The sequence below is a fragment of the Doryrhamphus excisus genome, chromosome 1 (genome assembly GCF_030265055.1).
Source record: "Doryrhamphus excisus isolate RoL2022-K1 chromosome 1, RoL_Dexc_1.0, whole genome shotgun sequence".
NCBI lineage: Eukaryota > Metazoa > Chordata > Actinopteri > Syngnathiformes > Syngnathidae > Doryrhamphus > Doryrhamphus excisus.
The window spans coordinates 40,796,286-40,817,204 of NC_080466.1; the positions used below are offsets into that span (position 1 = coordinate 40,796,286).

General features: G+C 43.0%; 2 protein-coding genes and 1 long non-coding RNA gene across 5 annotated transcripts; 2 read left to right on the forward strand and 1 right to left on the reverse strand.

Annotated features, from left to right (window-relative positions):
• Positions 1–111: 111 nt before the first annotated feature.
• On the forward strand, positions 112–8,168 carry LOC131131700 (interactor of HORMAD1 protein 1). 2 transcript variants are annotated; one of them, XM_058076640.1, is made up of 7 exons: positions 112–356; positions 440–578; positions 829–965; positions 1,669–1,717; positions 1,798–1,882; positions 2,083–2,195; positions 2,390–8,168. In XM_058076640.1, exons 1-7 carry the CDS (start codon positions 301–303, stop codon positions 3,047–3,049), a joined length of 1,239 nt encoding a protein of 412 aa, XP_057932623.1. In that variant the 5' UTR covers positions 112–300; the 3' UTR covers positions 3,050–8,168. The 2 variants fall into 2 exon arrangements, with proteins under 2 accessions (XP_057932623.1, XP_057932632.1); XM_058076649.1 differs by lacking the exon at positions 2,083–2,195 and having other exon boundaries at positions 1,798–1,812.
• On the reverse strand, positions 5,437–19,843 carry epha2a (eph receptor A2 a). 2 transcript variants are annotated; one of them, XM_058076628.1, is made up of 17 exons: positions 19,683–19,843; positions 17,288–17,355; positions 15,378–16,014; positions 10,313–10,468; positions 9,893–10,225; positions 9,296–9,423; positions 9,015–9,192; positions 8,829–8,931; positions 8,403–8,455; positions 8,165–8,290; positions 7,896–8,081; positions 7,758–7,819; positions 7,459–7,668; positions 6,918–7,067; positions 6,605–6,798; positions 6,166–6,321; positions 5,437–5,971 (listed from the first exon to the last, which is right to left on the reverse strand). In XM_058076628.1, the coding sequence occupies exons 1-17, from the start codon at positions 19,762–19,764 to the stop codon at positions 5,863–5,865; spliced, it is 2,931 nt and encodes a 976-aa protein (XP_057932611.1). In that variant the 5' UTR covers positions 19,765–19,843; the 3' UTR covers positions 5,437–5,862. The 2 variants fall into 2 exon arrangements, with proteins under 2 accessions (XP_057932611.1, XP_057932602.1); XM_058076619.1 differs by having other exon boundaries at positions 7,896–8,084.
• LOC131131709 (uncharacterized) lies at positions 8,706–17,619 on the forward strand. Its single transcript, XR_009130237.1, has 3 exons — positions 8,706–9,048; positions 9,148–9,428; positions 17,542–17,619. It is a non-coding gene; the product is annotated as an uncharacterized LOC131131709 (long non-coding RNA).
• Positions 19,844–20,919: the final 1,076 nt, after the last annotated feature.

A 20,919-nucleotide genomic window follows, 5' to 3' on the forward strand; every position in this document is an offset into this window, starting at 1 on the left:
GTCGAAACGTGAGGACAAATGTGTTGACAATATCCGACTTTCACAATAAAGGTACACTGCTATAGTGACATAAAGTCACGTGGTTATATATTTTTCCTGAAAACACCTAAACACACCTCGTTGTGACAGTTCCGTGGGCGGGAGATACGAATGTCCATATTTAGCCAACTCGCCACAAGATGCTAACTGTGAATCATATTGTACCGTTTTACCGTAAAGTCTGGAAGTCATAAAGTGTGCCATGTCTATCAAGTGCGAAACATGTTAAACTACCTCTAATCCAAAGGAAAGAAGGAAGCAATGAATCACACGGTGAACATCAAAGAAATGCTGAGTATGCCAGCGGCAGGTAGCAGGTAGCTAACACTTACAAAACTGAGCTTTTCGTCACACGTATTATTCTGTATTATATTATTATATTATATCTGTATATTGACAGAAGTGGAGCTGCCAACGGAGCGACCAACTTCACAGATTCTCAGTTTTTCTTCGGCTCTCAATTTTGGCGAGAAAATTCTCAGGGCCTGTCTCAGGAAATGAGTTTGTCCTCCAGGAACTCCCAACAAAGTTCAACGGAGGTGAGTTTGCTCTAACATAAAATGGAATGTTATTATTTTACTGTCACTTGTCGTGTCGTTTAAAAAGTTAAACAATGGCAACAAACTAATACCATGGCAATGTAATATGCTAAACACAGTCATCATCTGTGTGCAGCTCTAAAATACTTATGAATTGCCAGAAGTGCCATTCTATTTAATTGACTTGAATAAAAATAATAATCAGCTGGCTTGATAAAAAGAATAACTGTCCAGGTATCTTTCTTTTTAGGGAAGTGACCCAAAGTTTTTGACCAGTTACCGCTCTAAACCGCTTCTATTTGGAGACCCAAAGGACAAACACAAAGCGTTTGGACTTCTTGATACCTTTGAGGAGGAGAAGAAAAAGGCAAAAGAAAAAAATGACAGGTAACTTCACCCCCAATCCATAATAGGTGTCATTTGTAATAAAGAACTTCACTTTAAAGGTCCCCTATTACGCAAAATTTAGTTTGAAATGATGTTCTAACAGTAATAGTGTAAACTGTGTCTCGAGACTATGTTTGGGAGTGCTTACAAGCACCAATTAATATTAGCATATCACCGTTAATTGGTGAATTTTCAGAGATCGGGCATAGAAAACCTGTTCATGACTTTCTAAATGCTGATTTTAACAATTTTAGAGCCCTGTAGACATGAAATAACACCTCTATAGTCACTTTTATCACATTACGTATTCTGAAGTGTTTCAAAGAAAGTACGGAAGAAGGACACAGAAGCCACAAACTTACCACTTCCACACGGAATGAGAGGATAATTTTTTTTCCCAGCTAGTCTCAGACATGGCATGTCTGCTGAGGCTCCTGCCTCAGTCTCCATGCTGTGTGAATGGTAATCTAACATCTAACTGATGCCTAGTGACCGCAATACTGGATACAGTATAACATGTCTTTCAATATTTTTGAACTAATCATAGGCTAATAAACTTCAAATACACATATTGGAATATATTTGTATTATGACACCTCTGAGACGTTGAAAAATACTGCAATACGGGACCTTTAAATTCATGCTGGTGTGGTTATTAATTATTGTTTCTTATTATTGTTATATGTGGTGCTTATTTTTGCAGTCAGATGCTTGCAAAAGAATGTCTGCACATTCGAGAAACTCTGAACAAAGTCAGTCATTTTACACATTCATTGTGTGGATTTTGTACTATTATTTTGTACGTGGTTCACATTTCATTCGTGTATTTCAGATCCAGCAACTAATGGTGGGCTCAGACGAAAACACCTCTGAATGCCAAACGATCCTCCAAAAGTTAAGCAATTTGTCCTCAACATGTATGTTCCTTGATTGGGGGGTGGTAAATTAGGGCTTAATGATTCACACTGTGAAGCAGCAAGCCAATGAGTGTTGTTCACCAGCAGAGGGGGCCTTTTGACCAATGATAAGTCATGCAACATCCCCTGTTTACATGTTGTACATGACATTGTAGAAGAAACTGTAACTATAGGCTTCATTATTGTATTTATTCCATCAGTGCAAAACATGAGCAGCATCCAGAGCGACATTTTGCAGCAGTTTGAAGCTTTATTGAACATGGTGAACTCACAGAAAGAGATGATGATAGAGTTGGGAGAGCGGGTGCAGAAGGTAACTAGTATGCCGCTGACTGCAATGACAAATCAGTGTTACCCACAGGACTGTAATTTATTTGTGGCGGTTGGTGCTGTATGTGACATCATTGTCTAATTTGCTTAATTTGCCATCAGGCAAACGAATATATGGGAGACACTGCAGATAACTGTGTTTGGTGAGTGATGAGTTGATTATGTTGTTTCCTTCAGAATGAAGCCGTCAGCACAGAACTTGGCTCAAATATGCAAAGTGATGTGGAGCATCTGAGAAAGGAGCATGAAAAAACCCGTTTGAATCATGAAAGCATGCTTGAGGAGGCCCTGCGGCTGCTTAATACTTTGGTCTCTGAGCATTCAGCCAAGCTCTGTCCTGGAAAGGTCACTGACACGGCCATGCAGACGTCACCAGGACAGGACGAAGGGATTGAAGTGGCGCAGGATTCCCATATATCGCACAAGCAACGTCCTGCCGCGGTTGTGAGAATAGGTAAATCCACATCTAGAGTTTCCAGAAAGCGCAAAAAAGAGAGAGCTCCGGTGCCTCCTCAGAGATCCAATCTCACCGTCTATGATGAAAACAGTCAACCTCTCATCAATGGCATCAAACAACAAAACCGATCAAGGCCTCTCTGCAGCGCCTCTGACGTGAACCAGGTAAGCAGTCGCAGTTCATTTCAACCAAACACAAAAGGCAGATCAACTGAAGCTGCAGGATGTTTCATCACACCTCTCAGTTTTTGGTCTCAGGAGAGCAACAACTCTGACATCCTCAAATGTGTCAGTCCTAATTTAGAGAAGGCGAGTACTGAGTCCAATGCAGGGGCCGCCATGCCTCCTGATGCTCTATGGCGTTTGTTTGACATGGATTAGGATTGAGATAAATGTTTTTTTTTGTTGTTTTTACCTCACTGCACTGATGTTAGTGGCTTTGAGATGAACCTCGGTGGATGACGCAGCAATGCATGCAAGACAGAGTTCTTGTTCAACTGTTCATGGTTGAATTTAACTTATTGTCTTAAACCTGTTCTGTTTGTATGCTCTTGGCTTAGAGGTCGAAAATAAATAATAATTATTTACATTTTACCGCATGATCTGCCGCACCGTGGCTTGGAGGTATTTTGGATCTGGGTTTGAATCGCCGTTCGACATTTCTGTGTTGAGTTTGCATGTTCACCCCCTGCGTGGTACTACGGTACTCTGGTTTGCTCCCACATCCCATACTACATAACCTAAGACTGATATGCCTCTGTACAGGCACGCCCCAAACAAGAATGGTTTCACTCTTTTGTAGTGCAAAACGACAGTCATTAAGATACCTCTGCCAGGTAACGACAGTCGTTTGGGTGGAATCATCATTGTCCATATTCCATCCCGTTATTACAATGATCATGGACACACCTGAAACCAAAGGTGGGTGTGTTGTGTTGCTCAAACTTGCTCTGATGAGAGATGAAGCGTCTTCAAAGACAACTTGAACACTACAATTGGAATGCATTGTACCTTTAGTCGGTAAATGCTTGGGGTCCTATCTAGCCTTTGATGAAACCCCAGTGAACTTTTTGTGCAACAAAAAGTAAGGGTTGTGCAATGTTCATTTTTTAGTTATTAAACTTATTACAAAGGCTTCGCTGAAGCCCGCCTGGATGAGAGGTGCAAGGTCCGCTAAGGCAACCCCAACGGTCCAGTTACAATCGATTCAATGCCCTGACAATACACTGACCTGGCTGAATGAGAATATTCAAAGACATTCCAAAAGGGTTTCACAGCTCCTAAAAGGTGATGACTGTGAGGCACATAACCGGATGTCATCATTGTTTGGATCAGTCCAAAGAAAAAGCAGGTGTTACCTCCCTGCAGCATCATAGTGAATAAAAAACAAGAGTAGAGAGTATTTCTGCAAGCCTTTGCACGTCTGACCTATAAACTTGTGAACTTTACTGCTCTTCAGTGATCCGTAAACCTCAAAAAGATTCCAATGTGTCGCTGACATATGGAATATCACACAGGATAGACTTCATAGAAGGAGCTGCACTCAGGGTTATTCCAATCTAGTTAATTTCTTCCTCTGTAAAAATGTATATTTGGTGCTTTTATAAGCCTTTTCTACGTTTAGGCCTGTCTGGGTGAGATATATTCATACAGTGTATATATAGGAAACAAGTACAGTATAAGGCGGATGTGAAAGTATACATAAATAAAGGAGCTTGTAGGAAAGACACACAGAGAGGATGATGGAGAACGCTGGTGTGTAGGTGAGACATTCTACTTCACTTTGACAAAGTCACAGAGTTTGTTCAAGTCCATGTGGGGGACACATGTCACAAAAACCTTGATAAGATGTTAATGCTGTAACTACCTTTAAACGGTTCTATTCATAATGCCCTTTAATTAAAACCTGTGGGGGACTGAGATGCCATATAGTTTATATGATACTATACATAATCATATAATGTGTACCTTTGACCTTTCTGATTGATTTGATTCTCTAGATATGAACTAAATCACTTGCTTTCATGGGTAGTTGTATGAAACCTGGCCAGGATTTTATTGAGATGACTGAATATAAAATGTATTTTGAAGAGATTTGGATATGCATATAGGCTATCATAAGGATAAGCGTTAGAAAATGAATGAATAAATATCTACCGAGCACTGGTTAACACTGGGGAACTAAATTTTCATTCAGGCTCAAAGCGGCTGTCAAATGACCTGAGACTGCTCAAAAACAATCCAAACAGGTTCTTTTTTATGATAAAAAATATCGGGGGGAAATAATATATGAAATAATTTGCTGATGTGTTGAAAGTGAAATATTTATACGCTACTTCTAATTGTACTTTCATGACAGTGACCAAAGGTAAAAGGTGTAACTGGATTCTACACCCAACCTTGATGCTAAAATGGCTTTTTTTATGACTGCATATAACCCTTATAGCCATTGTAGACTGTACAACACAATGCTGTGCGAGGGATCAAAGGTCAAAAGTATTTAAAGTTGTTTTCCAGCCTTTAATAAGATTAGGGGCTTTTAAATCCTGCCATTGCTTCTAATTCTCCATGCTGAAAAATGTACTGCTCGTGCGCTTCTCACTGTCAGCTGGTGCAGTAGGTCAGTCGAATAGCACAATAAGAAACACAATATCGTTCCTTTCATAGCGCTCTGACAGTGTCAATATTACCTTTGTCGCGACACAGTGCTCTGCAAGTGTACCTAATGTTCCTGAGTGTATACTGATCCACCAATCATAAATCGGCACGACAAGGCAACTCTTGACTTTATTTACACTCAGTAATGCATTGCCCAGCATACATGCTCAACATATACGGTTGTAACAAATGACATAAATATCAGAGAAAATAAATATTAAATAAACATTTAGGGCTGTATTAAGACATTTTGTAAACACATAAAATGATCTGACTACAAAAGTGTGTGATTCTTTACCCTGAGAGAAGATAATAAAAAAAAAGCATAAAAACAAGCTCTTAATGACAGAGAGCATTATTCAGTACAACACAAGCGCTCTTGTGTGACGGTGGTTATAAAGTACGTAAGTGTTTTCAGTCTTATTCCTGTCTTCAGTCAGGAGGAGAGCGAAGGTCCACTTTTCAGTCCCCATGAGGCTAACTGTCATGGCGTGGTGGCTTTAGTGCATGTAGATGCAGGAGGAACGCTCAGCAGATCATACTGCAAACACGCTCAGGGGGCTGCTCTCGTCTTTCAGGCCCAGGATGCTGTAAGCGATCCTTTTCATGTGACCCGGCAAGCGAACGCCAATATTCCTGATGTCTCTGCAGGGGCAGAGGGGAAAACGCCATGTTAGCTATGTGAATGATGAATGACAATGCAGGAAATGTCAAGAATGGCACGTTATTAATAATGTGGAAGACAAATGCACACCTGCTAATCTTTAGGAAACTTTATGAAACTGAAAGTGATGAAACGTCTGTGAATATGCAGCATGTGTGTCAAAGCATGCACTTACTCGTGCCTCAAGGCGAGCACCTGCTCCATGCTGGTGACGCCCGCGCGCGCAAAGCTTTCGTTGTACTGGCTCATCTTGATGGAGTCCAGCCACTCGGGAACAGATCTGAACATGGTGCCGTCACAGCCGCTGGTGCTGGGCAACCGTATGGACACGCTGCAGAAGGACAGAGGTGGACAATGGTTACCATTTTCTAGCCATTCAAAATCAATCTAATTGTAATGGCGTCCCACATAATATCCAGTACAAAAGCTGTCTTTATAAATATTTTATTGTATACGTTTTACACATTATTTATTTGACAGATGTTTTGTCTGCCTCAGCGTTCTGCACAGAACTTTAGTACTCTATGGTTGTCTTAAGGTGCGTTATCAATAGAGTTAGACTGGATTCAAAAAACAGTTTAAAGGGTTAAAAGGACTGATGTCACTGAACATACCGTGGGTCAAAGTCAGCGATGGTGGTCAAAGACTCCGGACTCTGCAGCAGTTTGTCCAGAATGTTGACAATATCAGAGAAGCGGGGTCTTGAGGAACGGTCGTGCTGCCAACACTGCAGCATGAGCTGGTAGATGGCAGAGGGGCAGTCCATGGGTGCGGGCAGCCTGAAGGCCTCGTTGATGGCTTTCATGACCTGCAAATGAAGAAACCAGAGCTTAGGATGATCTACCGACTGTCACGCTGGCGGTCTTGACATGTCGTCATATCATCTCCGGCTTTAAACTTAACAATCCGTGACAGAAGAAAGATTACCTCATGGTTGCTCATGTCCCAGTAGGGCCTTTCTCCAAATGCCATGACTTCCCACATGACGATGCCAAAGCTCCACACGTCACTGGCTGAGGTAAACTTCCTGTATGCGATGGCTTCAGGCGCCGTCCAGCGGATGGGGATTTTACCTCCCTGATAGAAAAGCAACAGTGAGTCATTTATGACCTCCAAGGTAAATAAGGTCCCTTGTTATGCAAAATATACTTGCATCAATGTGTCTCTCGAGTGTGTTTATGAGCACCAAATGTGATTATCAATCAACCCGAACTTGTTTTGCGGTGTTTTTGAGCGAAGAGCCACCAATTTTTAGCTATTTTCATAACTTTAAGCCACCTCTGACCCACCCCTGTAGCCTAGCCCGCCCTGTGTATACTAAAAAGCAGGCTTTACTACACATCTTAAAATAAAGCCTATGGGAGCTGTACGGAAAAACACAGCTCATTAGCATTATTGGGACCTGTTGTGCAACTTATTTGAAATGGCTGAAAATATGAGACCTTTAAATGGAAACTAAATGACTTACTCTCGTTGTGTAGGTCCCCTCGGCATCATCCTCCAGGACACGCGACAGGCCAAAATCAGACACCTTGCACTCCAGGTTGCCGTTGACCAGAACGTTCCTCGCTGCCAGGTCACGGTGCACATAGTTCATGTCTGAGAGGTATTTCATGCCGGCGGCGATTCCACGCAGCATTCCCCCAAGCTGGTAGGTGGGAATCTCCCCATCGCGATCCTGTGGGTATAAAGAAAGACTTTGTCGTTCTGTGTACCAAATTTCACAGTTTTCACTGTGTCAGGTGAGTGTATGTGTGCCGTTTCTACCTTAAGATAGATATCCAGAGCTCCGTTTTCCATGTACTCTGTCACAATCATGGCATGCTTGACTGGAAAGTAAAAAAATAAGTTTAGAGAATGCTTCACCACTTTTTTTCCCCTCTTTCTGCTGTTTCCAAGACTCACATTTGGTAACGACTCCCTCCAGGCGGATGATGTTGGGGTGCGAGAACTGTCCCATGATGCTGGCCTCACTCAGGAAGTCTTGCCTCTGCTTCTCTGAGTAGCCCTGCTTCAGGGTCTTGATGGCCACGGCCACCTCCCCCCGCCCGGGTGTCTTCATCACGCCTCTGAACACTTCGCCAAACTCGCCTGCTAGGAAGAAAACAAAGAAGATGCTGACTTTCCCAGCCTTGACAAACAAGGAATGGAAGGTAAGGGACCGGAAGACTCGCCTACGCCGATGACTTTCAGTTTGTTGACGGCGCTGGGGTCGATCTCTGTGACAAACTTCTGGATGGCGATGTTGGGATCCTCGTACATGTGTGGATCAACGTATATCTTTAGAGGCTTCAGCTGATCTGGAATAGACCACAGTATTAGATTTCTGACCCACTTTGTGACTACTTCATCATAACATACTATAGGATTACAAATATTGGTTACAATTACTAGTATGTGTTTCGTTTCTACCTGATGAAAAATAGGGATCCTCAGGTCCTCCTCTGCGATGAGACCTCAGCCTCCTGATAGGAACAAATGCCATCAATTCATGAGACAAGAGACATCACTTTTAAGACTACAATGAAGTACAATGGAAAAACTAAAAAAAAAAAATACATACGACAACTAATATAATTTCTACTATGTCACACTCTTCTGCACTCTTTGTGTATGCTACGGGCCCCCGTCTTCACCCACTGAGATGAAGAGACTGTATGACTGACAAAAGAGTTCACTCCGTTCATGCCGTTGCTCTATGTCTCCAAACATTACTGATGCCCACTGACCACAATACTACATATACTTGTCTTTCAATATTTTCTGACTAACAGTAGGCCATATTCAACTATGAAGGTTTATGTGTACAAAGAATACTACATTTTTTCTGTGACCAACCTTTTTCGTAGCAACAGGACGGCCACCACCACCAGCAGAATAACAGCCACTCCAGCCACAGCTCCCATCACCATGGTGGAAGGGTTCTGGATCTGAGACTCGGCTGTGAAGAGAGGCGGGACAAGCAATGAGATGACATGAAAGTGGGATTTGACTTGATTGACTGAGATTGAGTGAGAGCGCTACCTAGTGGGGCCGTGTGGAACTCGTACTCCATGCTGTAGGTACCAGGGCTGCCTTCAGGGCCGAGCGCTTGGACCTTGAACATGTATGTGGTGTCCGGTGTGAGGTCATTAATATGGACGGAATTCTTTTCCAGAATCAGGACCGTGTAAGTGGTTACGTCACGCTCTCCATCTCCATCCTTCAAAGGCAAGGTTGAAAGACGTGGATTAAGATCATCTTCCATCAAAACAACAAGGAGCCCCTCGGTGGAATGTCCGCACACAAGAAGCACTCTGTCTTACTTTTCTGCGGTACATCAGCTCATAGCGATGACTGATGTGGGCTGGAGGTCTGCGAGACAGAGCCCACGAAAGAGACAGGCTGTTGGGGCTGCGATCATCCAGATGGATCAGCGTCACCTTTGGGGGATCTAAGGTAATGGTGGGTGAGTGGCAGAGACCAAAACAACACTTAGTGACTCAGCTCACAAAGCTTTGGACATTTTGAAATGAGAGCTTTTGGGATTCAGTGGGTGGCCTGAATTCTGCTTTGTGCCGAAAACTATTTTTTGACCAGTGTAAATATTTTTTTTATGGTTTTAGAGTGAGTAACACTGGGAATTCAGCTTGATGGGCTCAGACATTTCCAAATTAACAACATGAATTTAAATCTTGTAAAATTATTTAGCAGGAAATAACACATGGAAGTGGCAGAAGACTATGTTGTTAAAATATGAAAAGTTGTATTCAATGCTCTAAATATATGGGGATTTTGCCACTCGGCAGAAAGTACTGAAATATTGAAGAGTTTAAAGAACTTCTCATTCATTTCACCTGTAAAGGTTATAGTGCATTTCAGCTTCATCCTGCTGAAAATAAAATAAATAAGCCTGAGCTCACCGGTATAGTCCAGAGCAGTGGTGATGGTGGTGGTGGGCCTCAGGGCGCTGTACTGGGACACTCCACTGTGCGCCTCCAAGGTGAACGTGTAGTTGAGATGAGAGTCCAGCTCGCTGACGATGACGGTGGTGTCCCGCAGGTCAGTCAGACCGGGCTCAAAGCGTATCTTATCACCGCACGGGACGCACAGGGCCCTGTCGCACTGCTCGCACAGCACGCTGTAGCTGAGGTCGCTGCGACCCCCGGTAACCAGTGGCGCACTCCATGACAGCTGCAGCCTGCCGTCTGCTGACAGGGTGGTGGAGGTCAGGTCGCGAGGAGCACTGGGTGGAGCTTTGGGAGGAAGTGGTTGACAGAGGAGTTAGCCTAAAACACCCCGAGGGCCTCTGTTAACGTTCATAGAGAGAGCGCAAGTCTAACCCGAGCAGGCAGATGTGACTGGATCTGAGGGCGAGCGGAAGAAACCGTCCTCACACTGGCACTCCCTGGCGCCGGCTGCGGAGGGCTTGGTGTTGTGAGGACACACCTGACAAAGCTCAACGCTCACCGACGGCTTGAAGTAGCCCGGCTTGCATGCTGTAAAGAGACAAAAGACAGTGTTAGATGTACACAGTCGGAATAAATGCGGCCAAAAACAGGAAGGGATGAGTGAACAAAAGGAAAACAATGAGGCTGTGTGTAATGTTAGGCCCTTCCACCCAACAGGAAGCTTTTGTTTTGAGTAACCTATAATCACTGTGCTCTTTGTATTCTGAGGAATGAAAAGGGATTTCCTTCACGATGTGTCTCCACTTGCCTTTTCCACCTGAAGGCCTCGTCTCATGTCACACACTGCTAGCACGGCGCGGATGGCAGCACACCATTAAATCCATCAGGTGATGTGATCTGCCTTCCCGCCGTGAACTCTGGCGGACAACGCGAGTGTTTTTGCCAAAGGAAATGGCACACCAGACACTGGTGCCGTTCTGTGATGAACATCTTTGCTTTAGTGATAAGCAAGCGGCCTTTCCGGGCCATGGAAGGTTAATGAACGTGCAGACTGGACATAAAACAGGCCTGCACGGACGAGACTGATGTTTCCTCTCTTTCCTTTTTCCTTCCATTCATAACAAATTATGACATGTAAGGTTGAAAGAGTTAAACGGAGGGGGAGGACATTGCAGGAAGTGGAAGTGTTGTTGGAGCTGAGTGTGATTTTTAGCGTTAAGGAAACATAAAGTCTCCACATACTTTCTCATCACAGTCAAATAAGAAATTCTCTGCATTGAGGATGAGGTTGTACTTCCCATAGCCATGTTTCCATAAAAAAACACACTATTCTGTTCATTGTCGACATTTGTAGAAAGTGAAAAAGACACTGGAATCGATTCTTGCCACAATTGGCACCACTGAGATACTATCCGCACGGAGACGTGTATACAATACAAAGTACAAGGAAATGGCAGTCTGCATGCCATGAAATAGTATTTTTTCAAAATGGCTTCCAGAGTGGGGAATGTCTGAAAACGTTGCCTTGTCGTTTCTGTGTAGACAAAACAGCTGTTTTCCGAAAACCATGACATCGCCGTCGTATAATAGTCAACATTCTCCTGATATTATCTCGCAGAAGTAATTCCAGTTTGTTGTAGTTCAAGATGAGCCTTGGAAAGCGGAAGACGTCTTTTTTTTTCTTCTTCTATCGTTTAGTGTGTCACGTGTTTTCGTTTGTGTGTCTGTTTACAGAGCCACACGTGTTACGTTGTTTTTACCCAGTGATCCATTCCCGTCTGGATGCAACTACAGTGGTGCCTTGGTTGACATCACTAATCTGTTTCAAACCAAAATAGACTCTAACCAAAGAAAATATTCCCATACAGAATGTCAATCCAATTAATCTGTTCCCTACACCCAAAAATGTTAGCACAAAACACATCTTATAGACAGTAATTATAGTTTTACATGTAGAGAATGATGCAAAAGTAATTACAAATAACAAACGTATGGTGTGCCGGCGAGTAACATGTCTGGGACATGTTGTATGTTTGACTGTGCGCGAACATACTGTGGTACTGTACATTTGAATGTTTATGTTTTGTTGCTGGAACCAGAAATGAGTGTTATGGATGTAAAATGAGACAGGAAGAAACACAGCGCGTCACCTTTGATGCCTCTCCAGTTTAATAGACCGTTGTACGGAAACTGGCGTCGATGTGACATTCACATTCACTTAGGAGGTCTTGCAAAGTTTTTAGCAAGTATTTTGGATGTTAAAGAAAAATCGCACAAATCCGGGCGGATGTTAACCAAGACACCACTATATTTAATAATCCGGCGATGTGAACGCAAATTTTTTTAAACCCGCCAAAAAAACAATCCCAAGAACGTTTCGGTGTAAACAGGGCCCGAGTTAGACACCCTCTAGTCCTTTGATTGGCTGTCAAGCTGAACTTTATACCCCAACTGTGGCTCAAGTATTACCGTGGCAACGCATAAGGAGCAGGTTGACTTGGAGTAGCAAGGGGTAAAGATGAATAGAAGGACTTAAAGGGGGGATGGGAATAAAAAAAAGATCTGGACTGGAGCACCAACAGAAGTTCTCTCTGGGGAGTCACTCGGTGGGTGTGGGGGTCTCTTCGCATAAGAAAAGGGGGCCAGCCCATTTTAATCTTGAGCTGGAGTGCCAGGACCTCTGTCACGTAGCAAAGAAACTCCAGCTCTATTCATCTATTGTGTGGAGGACTGGACAGAGTGGTGCCATAAATATGTTGCATTACTCACTGCGGCTCGTAAAAAGGGCTCCATGTGTGCCGCGCTCGGAGAACATTGTGAAAGCGCACCGGATCTCAGAGTTGAGTTTTGTCATTCAACCGGTGGTTGGATGTTCTGCCGTGAAACCTTTTTATTCGCTGAGCTCTTATTTTCGCTTGTTGATGGAACTTTAAGCTTCTAATTGCCCGATACTCCTTTTGACGACGGCACACATGTGAAAAGGACTTACGTTCCGCACCGGTGCATCTGTTAATTGAATCTGGGCTTTTGCTTGCTGTGTCGGCTCATTGTTCTAATGAGTGGGAACACGGATTAGGCCGCTCGTTGCGTGTGTTAACAACCGGATGAAAGAGCACAGGGAGGCAAAGTGGGCTACGTAACAGCTGTCCTGTTGCTCCACTAATCCTCTTGACTAAATTACACTCCACACCTAACTAAGCAGCCACGGAACTAACCACCCTTCATGCGCCAACTGCCGACCCGCTCCCGAGCCCTGCAACGTCCGACAACCTGCTTATTTGTGTCAGTCAGCATTCCTCCTCAGCTTGCCGGCTTCCTGTTCCCACAACAGTTGTGCTCTTCAGTAGAAGACACATGCAGACCGTAAGTCTCCGGGAATGTCACTTTCTCTGACACCTAAAGCCTGGAATGAAGTGGTGGCATTACAGAATTGAGCTGCGTGGAACAAAGGCCAACAGTGTTTTAATTTTCAATACTGGGTCAAACTCTGCAGCACTGAAATCATTTTAATCCCTCAGAAATATTTGCTGTCTTCCTCTCAGCTATTCATGCACAACGTCGGTTTCCGGAGCTCAGCTCAGAGTCCGTCAGTGGTCAGGAGAGAACATTCCTCTGCCCTGACTTCCTCCACGCCTTCAGTAGAAGATCCCCTCCCTTTCTGAAATGCGTTTTATCGCCAGTCACTGCTCCGACTGATCACATGAAGGAATGGCGACAGTGCCAGTCAAGGTGACTGGAAAGAGCAGGAGTCATAAACCGCAGCCTGACTCAAGAGAGGCGTGCCAACCCATCCCTGTAATCTGTGGTTCCGGTTGCCTTAGCAACGGACACAAGCAAATACTTTGCAAGGGAAAGACGAGGCGCTCAGGTAGTCATTCCGGCGAATTCACACGGCCCTTCCTTGAGTCAATCAGCGCAGCAGGTGACGCCAGGGTGAAAGAATTCCTTTCAGAAATCCCCGCACCGTACCGTGCCCTTCCTCCCTCCTTCCTCTTCTCCCCGCTGTCCTCCCACACTTCCTCCAGAGAGCTCAGCACACACATATACCACACCCCGGCATGCCAAAAGGCCATTTTCCACACTCGCAGCAAGAACACATACAGTGGCTACACCACAGTTATGCCTTTTATGCTTTCACCTCTGTTTGTTTTTTTATTTTCATTTTTATGGATGCAGTGCTCACTTCCCTCAGGGCGCAACATACTCCAAAGTTTTTGCATACTTAACTTCACATAAACCTTCAACAGCGTGCTTCCGCATTATTTCCAAATTAGACTCTTTTATTACATTCTTAAAACTAAAGCCGCACAGAGAAATCAGGAAAAACTACTCTCATTTCTAAATATTGCCTTTTTTTTTTACTTGCATCACAAACAAACTGCCATTGTCTTCAGGGACTCGTCCAGAGCGAGTCGGCCCGGCTAATAACACTGTCTAATAACACTGACAATATCCATCCATCCATTTTCTTATTCTCACTAGGGTCTTCAGGCGAGAGGCGGGGTACACTCTGGACTCGTCACAATGACAATAATAATACAAAAAAAAAAAAAACAGCGCCGGTTCTGTAAAAAGGAAGGCACATGGCCCTGAACATGGTCTTTGTGAAAAAGTCATGTTGGATTTACTGCCAGAGCACCACCGCGGGAAAAGCACAGGGACACCTGGGACATCTTCCATTCCTGTGGGAAGATCTTCCACAAGTTTCTGGAGTGTCTGTTGGAATGTGTGTCACTTCTGAGGTCAGAGGTCACCGATGTTCGAGTTGAGGGAGGGCTTTCGCTGTTCTACACCAAACTAATCCCAGTCTGCCTTTATGGACGTTGCTTTGTGCGCTGGGAGAACGGTCACGCTAAAAGAGAAGGGGGGCCTTTCCCAAAGTGTTGCCGCAAAGCTGGAAGCATACAATTGTCCAAAATGTCTTTGCTAAGAAGAATGATTAAGATTGAGGGGAAGTTAAGGGGTTATTATGATGTGGCTCCCTGCTTATAAATGTCATATAAATGCAGGTGAAAAAAATCAACTTTTAATCATTGGGAGGTTTTTCCCGCTTCTTTTTCCAGCTTTGAGCAGCTCTTTCATCTTTACATAGAACTTGGACAATTGTTCTACTTCTTCCCGTATAAGTACAACATACTAAAAGTAGATGTCTCATGTGGTATGATACAGCGTACGTCTCTTAGCGCTGCGCTCGGCCACATCAAGCCATCACTCTTTCCATAAAACAGTGCCTCGGCAAGACGGCAGAAAGGAAGTAACTGCAACTGCCGCCAATCTAAATTAAGACAAACATGTTGGGGCAATATCTGTTATTTGCCCGACCTGTCTGGGCAAGATCTGCAACCTTTCTGTGTCAGACGTCCCAAATAAAGCAGACTAGTTAATGAACGCTCCCCCGCTGGTGTTATTCACAGCAACCGCAAGCGGCGGTTACGACGTGTGTCTTTTACTAGAAGGCTTCGCTCGTGATTGCGTGGCATGTCGTAGTGCTTCTTACCTTGGCACGAGTCCCCGGTGGTTTCATAGCCTGGGAGACACTGGCACTGGCCCACCGGAACCACCCATTTGCCCTCGGCTGAGCAGTAGATGCGTGGGGTGGACTGACTCACTGCGTTCTCCACGCAGGCGCCCTCCACCTCCCTCAGAGTGTCTGCCACCGTCTCCGGGAAGGCTGCCAGGCTCTGCACGGTGGACGGGCAGGTCTTGTAGTACAGGCGGACGGAGAGGATCCCCACGCACGCGCCCAGGTCCTGAAAGGCCAGGTAGAAGCCTTTCCTGGACAGGGACCCCACCGTCCTGGTCTCTGTGTTGATCTTCAGCGTACGCCCCCGCGTGACCTCATCGGGAGCGATGGTGGCCACTTTGCGGAACTGCCCTTTGCGGAAGTTGGTTCCCACGTCGGCGTCGGCTTCAGAGATGAAAAGGTTGAAGGTCTCTTTGCAGGACACAGACGCACCATCAAAGGTGTTGCAGTCTCGCACGGTAAAACGGAGCTCCACAGAGACCCGCGAGGTGCCTGGGCGCCGCTGAATGAAGGTGGTGCGGAGCCAGTTGTCTTGTTCAGTGGAGTCGATGTTGCATACGCTGTAGGTGTAGAAAAGGGAGCCGTTCACCACCGTCTGCACGATCTCCCACTGCAAGACAGGAACATCATCTTTGGAGGCAAATGTCACAACAACAAAAATACTTTTTTTTTCCTTTCAAGAAGCAGACACCTCTGCTTTGGTGCTGAGTGAGGCGCCCATAAAGCGCACACAGTAGGATTATTGGCCTGGACATGTGCTGCTCTCCGTGTGTGTGTGAGTCTACGTGTGTGGTTTTCCACTAACACACTGAGGGCCCATGTGTGTGACGCAGACACAAATCCAACAATCACTACTGTAGAATATACCAACTAACATTTATGGCTGTTGATTGCGCTTTATAGTTGCTGCGGCATCGCAATTAAAGACCTTTACGAGACAGGGAAGCAATGACTTGTAGAAAGATTAAAAGACTCCTTTCTCAGCATCGATGCGACCGAACACGTTGCATGCCGGCGCTACTGATGTACTTCTTTTATGAGAATAATAGGACACATTTAACTAGTGTAAATTAAAGATGAGGTGGAAAAAGTAATAAGCAAATGAAGTGTAGCTCAGTGTTATTGTTGAAGTTGTAGTAGTTTTTGTTATTAATGTGCTCCAAAAAGTCTGACTAAAACTGAAACGGGACGATACAAGCTGACACGTTTTTATGCGCACTATTGCAGGAAAAGCAAACATTTTCGACAAAAACTGGAACCCACGAAAACCTTTAAAAAGTTTAAAAAGACTGTATTATTAAAAAATACATTCTTATAATAATAAACTTTTTCAGTGGTAGATCCTGCTGTCTAATCAGCTGTTCCTTTAAGCTACATAGTTCATAACATAATTACTCCGGCGCGATATGAACCTGTGATAAAAACGGTGACAAAGTACGCTGACATAAAAGCACAACTTCCGACAGGCAAGGGAGGGGAATTCCTTGACCAAAGAACAGTCAACAAGTTGGGTTCTTTTGAGCGGCGCTGCGCTCATAGCCCACACAGTGGATGGAGCCATGTCCTGTTGCTTTTTTTAGACGGAAAGCCACAAAACTATAGATAGAGAGATGTTACTGGCACCCACAATGATACAAGCATACTGTCAAGAGGAACACTTCCATTTCTGCTGTTGGCGAGTTTTGAGTTCTTGTGAAAAAGCCCTTCAAGGCAGTATTGGCATCACATTAAAAAGATCTCAATACGACAAACCGCCCAAAGGGAAGCTTTTAGGGTGCGCACTGAGCAGCTTTTAGTTGACGGTAAACTAAGCTCAATACATCACAGAGAAAAAGTCTTTGACCCCCGGTCTTAAAAATGCTCGTTGAGGTATAAATACTCACCCCGTTCTCATGTGGCGAAGTCAGCCAGCCCAACTCTCCTCCTGAAGATCTCATGTCCAGCAATACCTCTGCAGACACAGAAAGAAAAGCCTTAAAGTGAGTTAGAACGGGGATAGGCTCGTTTGATGTCGGCATCCGGCCCTCACACGTGTCTTTACACGATAATATTGATTGTTTGTTGACAATTTACAGTAAAACATCAACACAAATATCAAACTTTCTCATGTGTTTTAATCCATTTATCCATTTTCTAGGGTGGCCAGCTGTCCTTCCCATATTTTTCGGGTCAGAGCAAACCCTTTTGAAGAAGATGGCACAAAAGAGAGAAAAAAACGGAGTATGGTGGAAAACCATGCAGCACCAGAAGTCACATTAGTGGTAAGTATTTTATTTATTATTGAATAGCTTCATCATAACAATGTTAATAAAAAACTACACGATGCAATGTCAGCAGACATTGTGCGTGAATGCTGAAAAGCTGACACAAAACTGAAACGCTTTGAAGAGGTGCGAAAATCGAAACTTTGAATGAGACACAGGAGCCATTCAGAAGCTGAAGCTGGACAGAAACACCATTCAAATATGCCAAAACGTATAATGAAAGTAAGAGTAAATTGTTAATTTGAGCTGAAATCGTGTCCTGTCCTGAGTGTGCTGAATATTTTCCTGTTTTTCCTGATTTGTTTGAATTGGTTAAGAAATGGAGTAGGAATAAATCGATGAAAATGGCTGACTACAATGCTTTCAGCATTCGCACAATAAATACTTATTTTTAATACTTATTTCCTTAAAATGCATGCACTTAATTGTAGTCAATGTTAAAAAATATTAATATATTTTTTAATATTAATATACAGCTGTCATGGAAATATATTTAAAATATGTGAATTTTATGGCAATCTTAGCCAAAAAGGTTCCTGACCCCTGATTTATGTGTGTATAACCCCTATTATTAGGGAAACAAAAAAGAACATGTTTTTTCTAACCTGCTATGCTGATTTTAATTATGATTAAAGGCAAATTAATTTTTTTTTTTTTTTTTTTTACTTAGGGAAAAAAATGGATTAATTTGTCAACTCCTGCCTATGAACCTATCTGAGATAGAAACACTTATCTCCAAATGTGCTTTATTGCACTGGAATTACAGGAGTACGTCTACAGCCCACATGTGCCTGTGTACTGTTAAGTCCTTGCTGGTGAGTTCAGGGGCCATCAGCTTTATGGGACTTGCCACATGCCACCCTTTGACAGTCTAATCAAGCATGTCGGTGTGATTTAAACACCTCATTGAGCGTGTCCCCTACCACCAAGAAACATCTCTAATCGTGTCTACAAAAGGCGTAGGCACATCTAAATAACAGCATGGGCGAGTGAATACAAGAATGTGCGCCACAAGTGAAACTATATGGGACATGTTCAGGCATCTTACAGGTGCTCCCACACCCACACTGACGCCATTAGGCAACTATTCCCATAATTACAGTCAACTTTAAATCCAACATGCAGATGGATTTAATAACTTCCCTTTTTAAATAGTTCACAGTCAAGTCAATTCAAATGGAACAGCACAAAATGGCGTGCATAAATGGAAAAAAATTAAATGATGCTCTTTAATACCGCTGAAAAGCCAGCATTTCAAGAAATGCTGCAAATGTTAGACAGTCGATTGCAACTGGACTGTTTGGGTCCAGTTCAGTTGCGATCAATTGAATACCCTGAGAATAGATGACCTAAATTAATTACAATATCCACAGGTTTTGCGTGTCACAAACGATAATCCCACAATTTTACAACAGTGAAAGACGACATTTTAAGAGGAACTATTGCGTTATTACGATGTATTATTGTTATCATAACATTAGTTGTTTATTCGGTCTACAAAAATGTTGACAACATCGTTCATCTGCGTTGCTGTGTGACGCAGTTAAATAAAAGTTTTTTTGTACAGTAATTTTTTTAATTGTACTTTTCTTAAAGTTAATGTCAAAATCTCGTCTCGTCTCGTTCTGGTGCACCCAATCTCGTGCATTATTGGGTGTCTCCTGACCCCCACTAGTAGTCAGTAAAAGTGGCAGGCCATTCCATGGGTGAATTTACAATGAAACTGACACAGGATGCTTTAAGTGTACATGGTGCTCTAATGGATAAAGGAATAATACAGAGATGTTTTAGTACTATGTTATAAAACATCATTCCACGTAATTCGGTTTGAATATATCATTTATAACATTGAAAATGTACCTAGGAGCGCAGTGAAACTTTGAAAGCATAAGCTAAATTGTTACGTTATTACAGCAGGAAATTGAGGACGCTCAAATTCCAAACTCCTGACTCATGAGTCATTACCGTACAAGCTCAACGTTTAACGTTTAAACTCAACAAAAAAGTCACTTACGTTCTTTGGACTGGACGCTGACGAAGACAGTGGTGAGGAATAAAAATGAAAAGAAGCGTAGGGAGTGTCGAGGGAGCTCCATGTTTCCACTAAACTTCCACAATTCTTAACCTCCGTCCTCCGCTCCCACCAGCCTCACACGGTGCACTGAAAGAAGCACGAGCCGGGCAGACCATTCACAGAAACAGGTGGCGTCATAGCTCCGCCCCCTTGGGAATGCGGATGTGGTCCTAATATGGTAGGGCGGGGCTACACCTGTCTCGCGAGGAAGCATGGTGGTCTCTCGTCATAAGTGTGCCACCTGTCGTCGTTATTTATATCAAATACATTACAGAAATACTAAAATGTGTAAGTTATTAATTCATATTTTTTGTACTGTACAAGAGCAGAACAAGAACAATACTTTAAAATGAACAATACTTTAATTTGCTGTGATTGTACTGACGAACAAGTAAAAGTACAGATGTAAACATCTAGTCAGGTAGAAGTAAAAAAATAATACATGGTAATACTAAAATATATTAGTGTAAAAGATACTTTCATGAATTAACTTTTATTCTTCCTGCAAATGGATGTCCTGCCCTTCCTTTACAGTTGTCAGTTTTCCCCTACATTTTAATATTTATATTATTCAATAAAGAAAACAAAACAGTTCAGATTTGAAAACCAATTGTAAAAACTACAAATATACCTAAACAAGTACTTTTGTGTCACTGTAATGGTTACTTTCCCTCTCTGTATAATACCTTTAGTAATGTGATAACTACAAAATGCCCATTAGTATCCAATCCATATTGTCACACATATTTCAGAATATAAAAATGCATAAAGTCACAGCAAAGCTTTTATGTAATTAAAAGTAATTTCACAAACACTTTTTGTACCAAATTGAATGCTGCAAATATGTGGGAATCCACTTTACTGCCCCAAAGTGTATGAAAAGCACATACATCACATTTCTTTATAGTTATACTTTTGAATGCAATACACTCATTTACATTTTGCACTGTTGAATCTTGAGAAGATTCTAAGTTGAGCTTGAAAATGCAAACAGAAGAAAGAGAGTGAGACAAAATATATTCGACTAAGTGGTTTCTTGCAAAAAAGCACTAAATTGAAATAGGCTGTTCATCAAAAGCTCATCAAAAGTTTAAGATGACAGCCTTTAAAAGCCAAAATTATTTAGTGTCAGATATTCACACTGTTTTCACGAGCTTTCTCTCTTTGAACGCGGTGG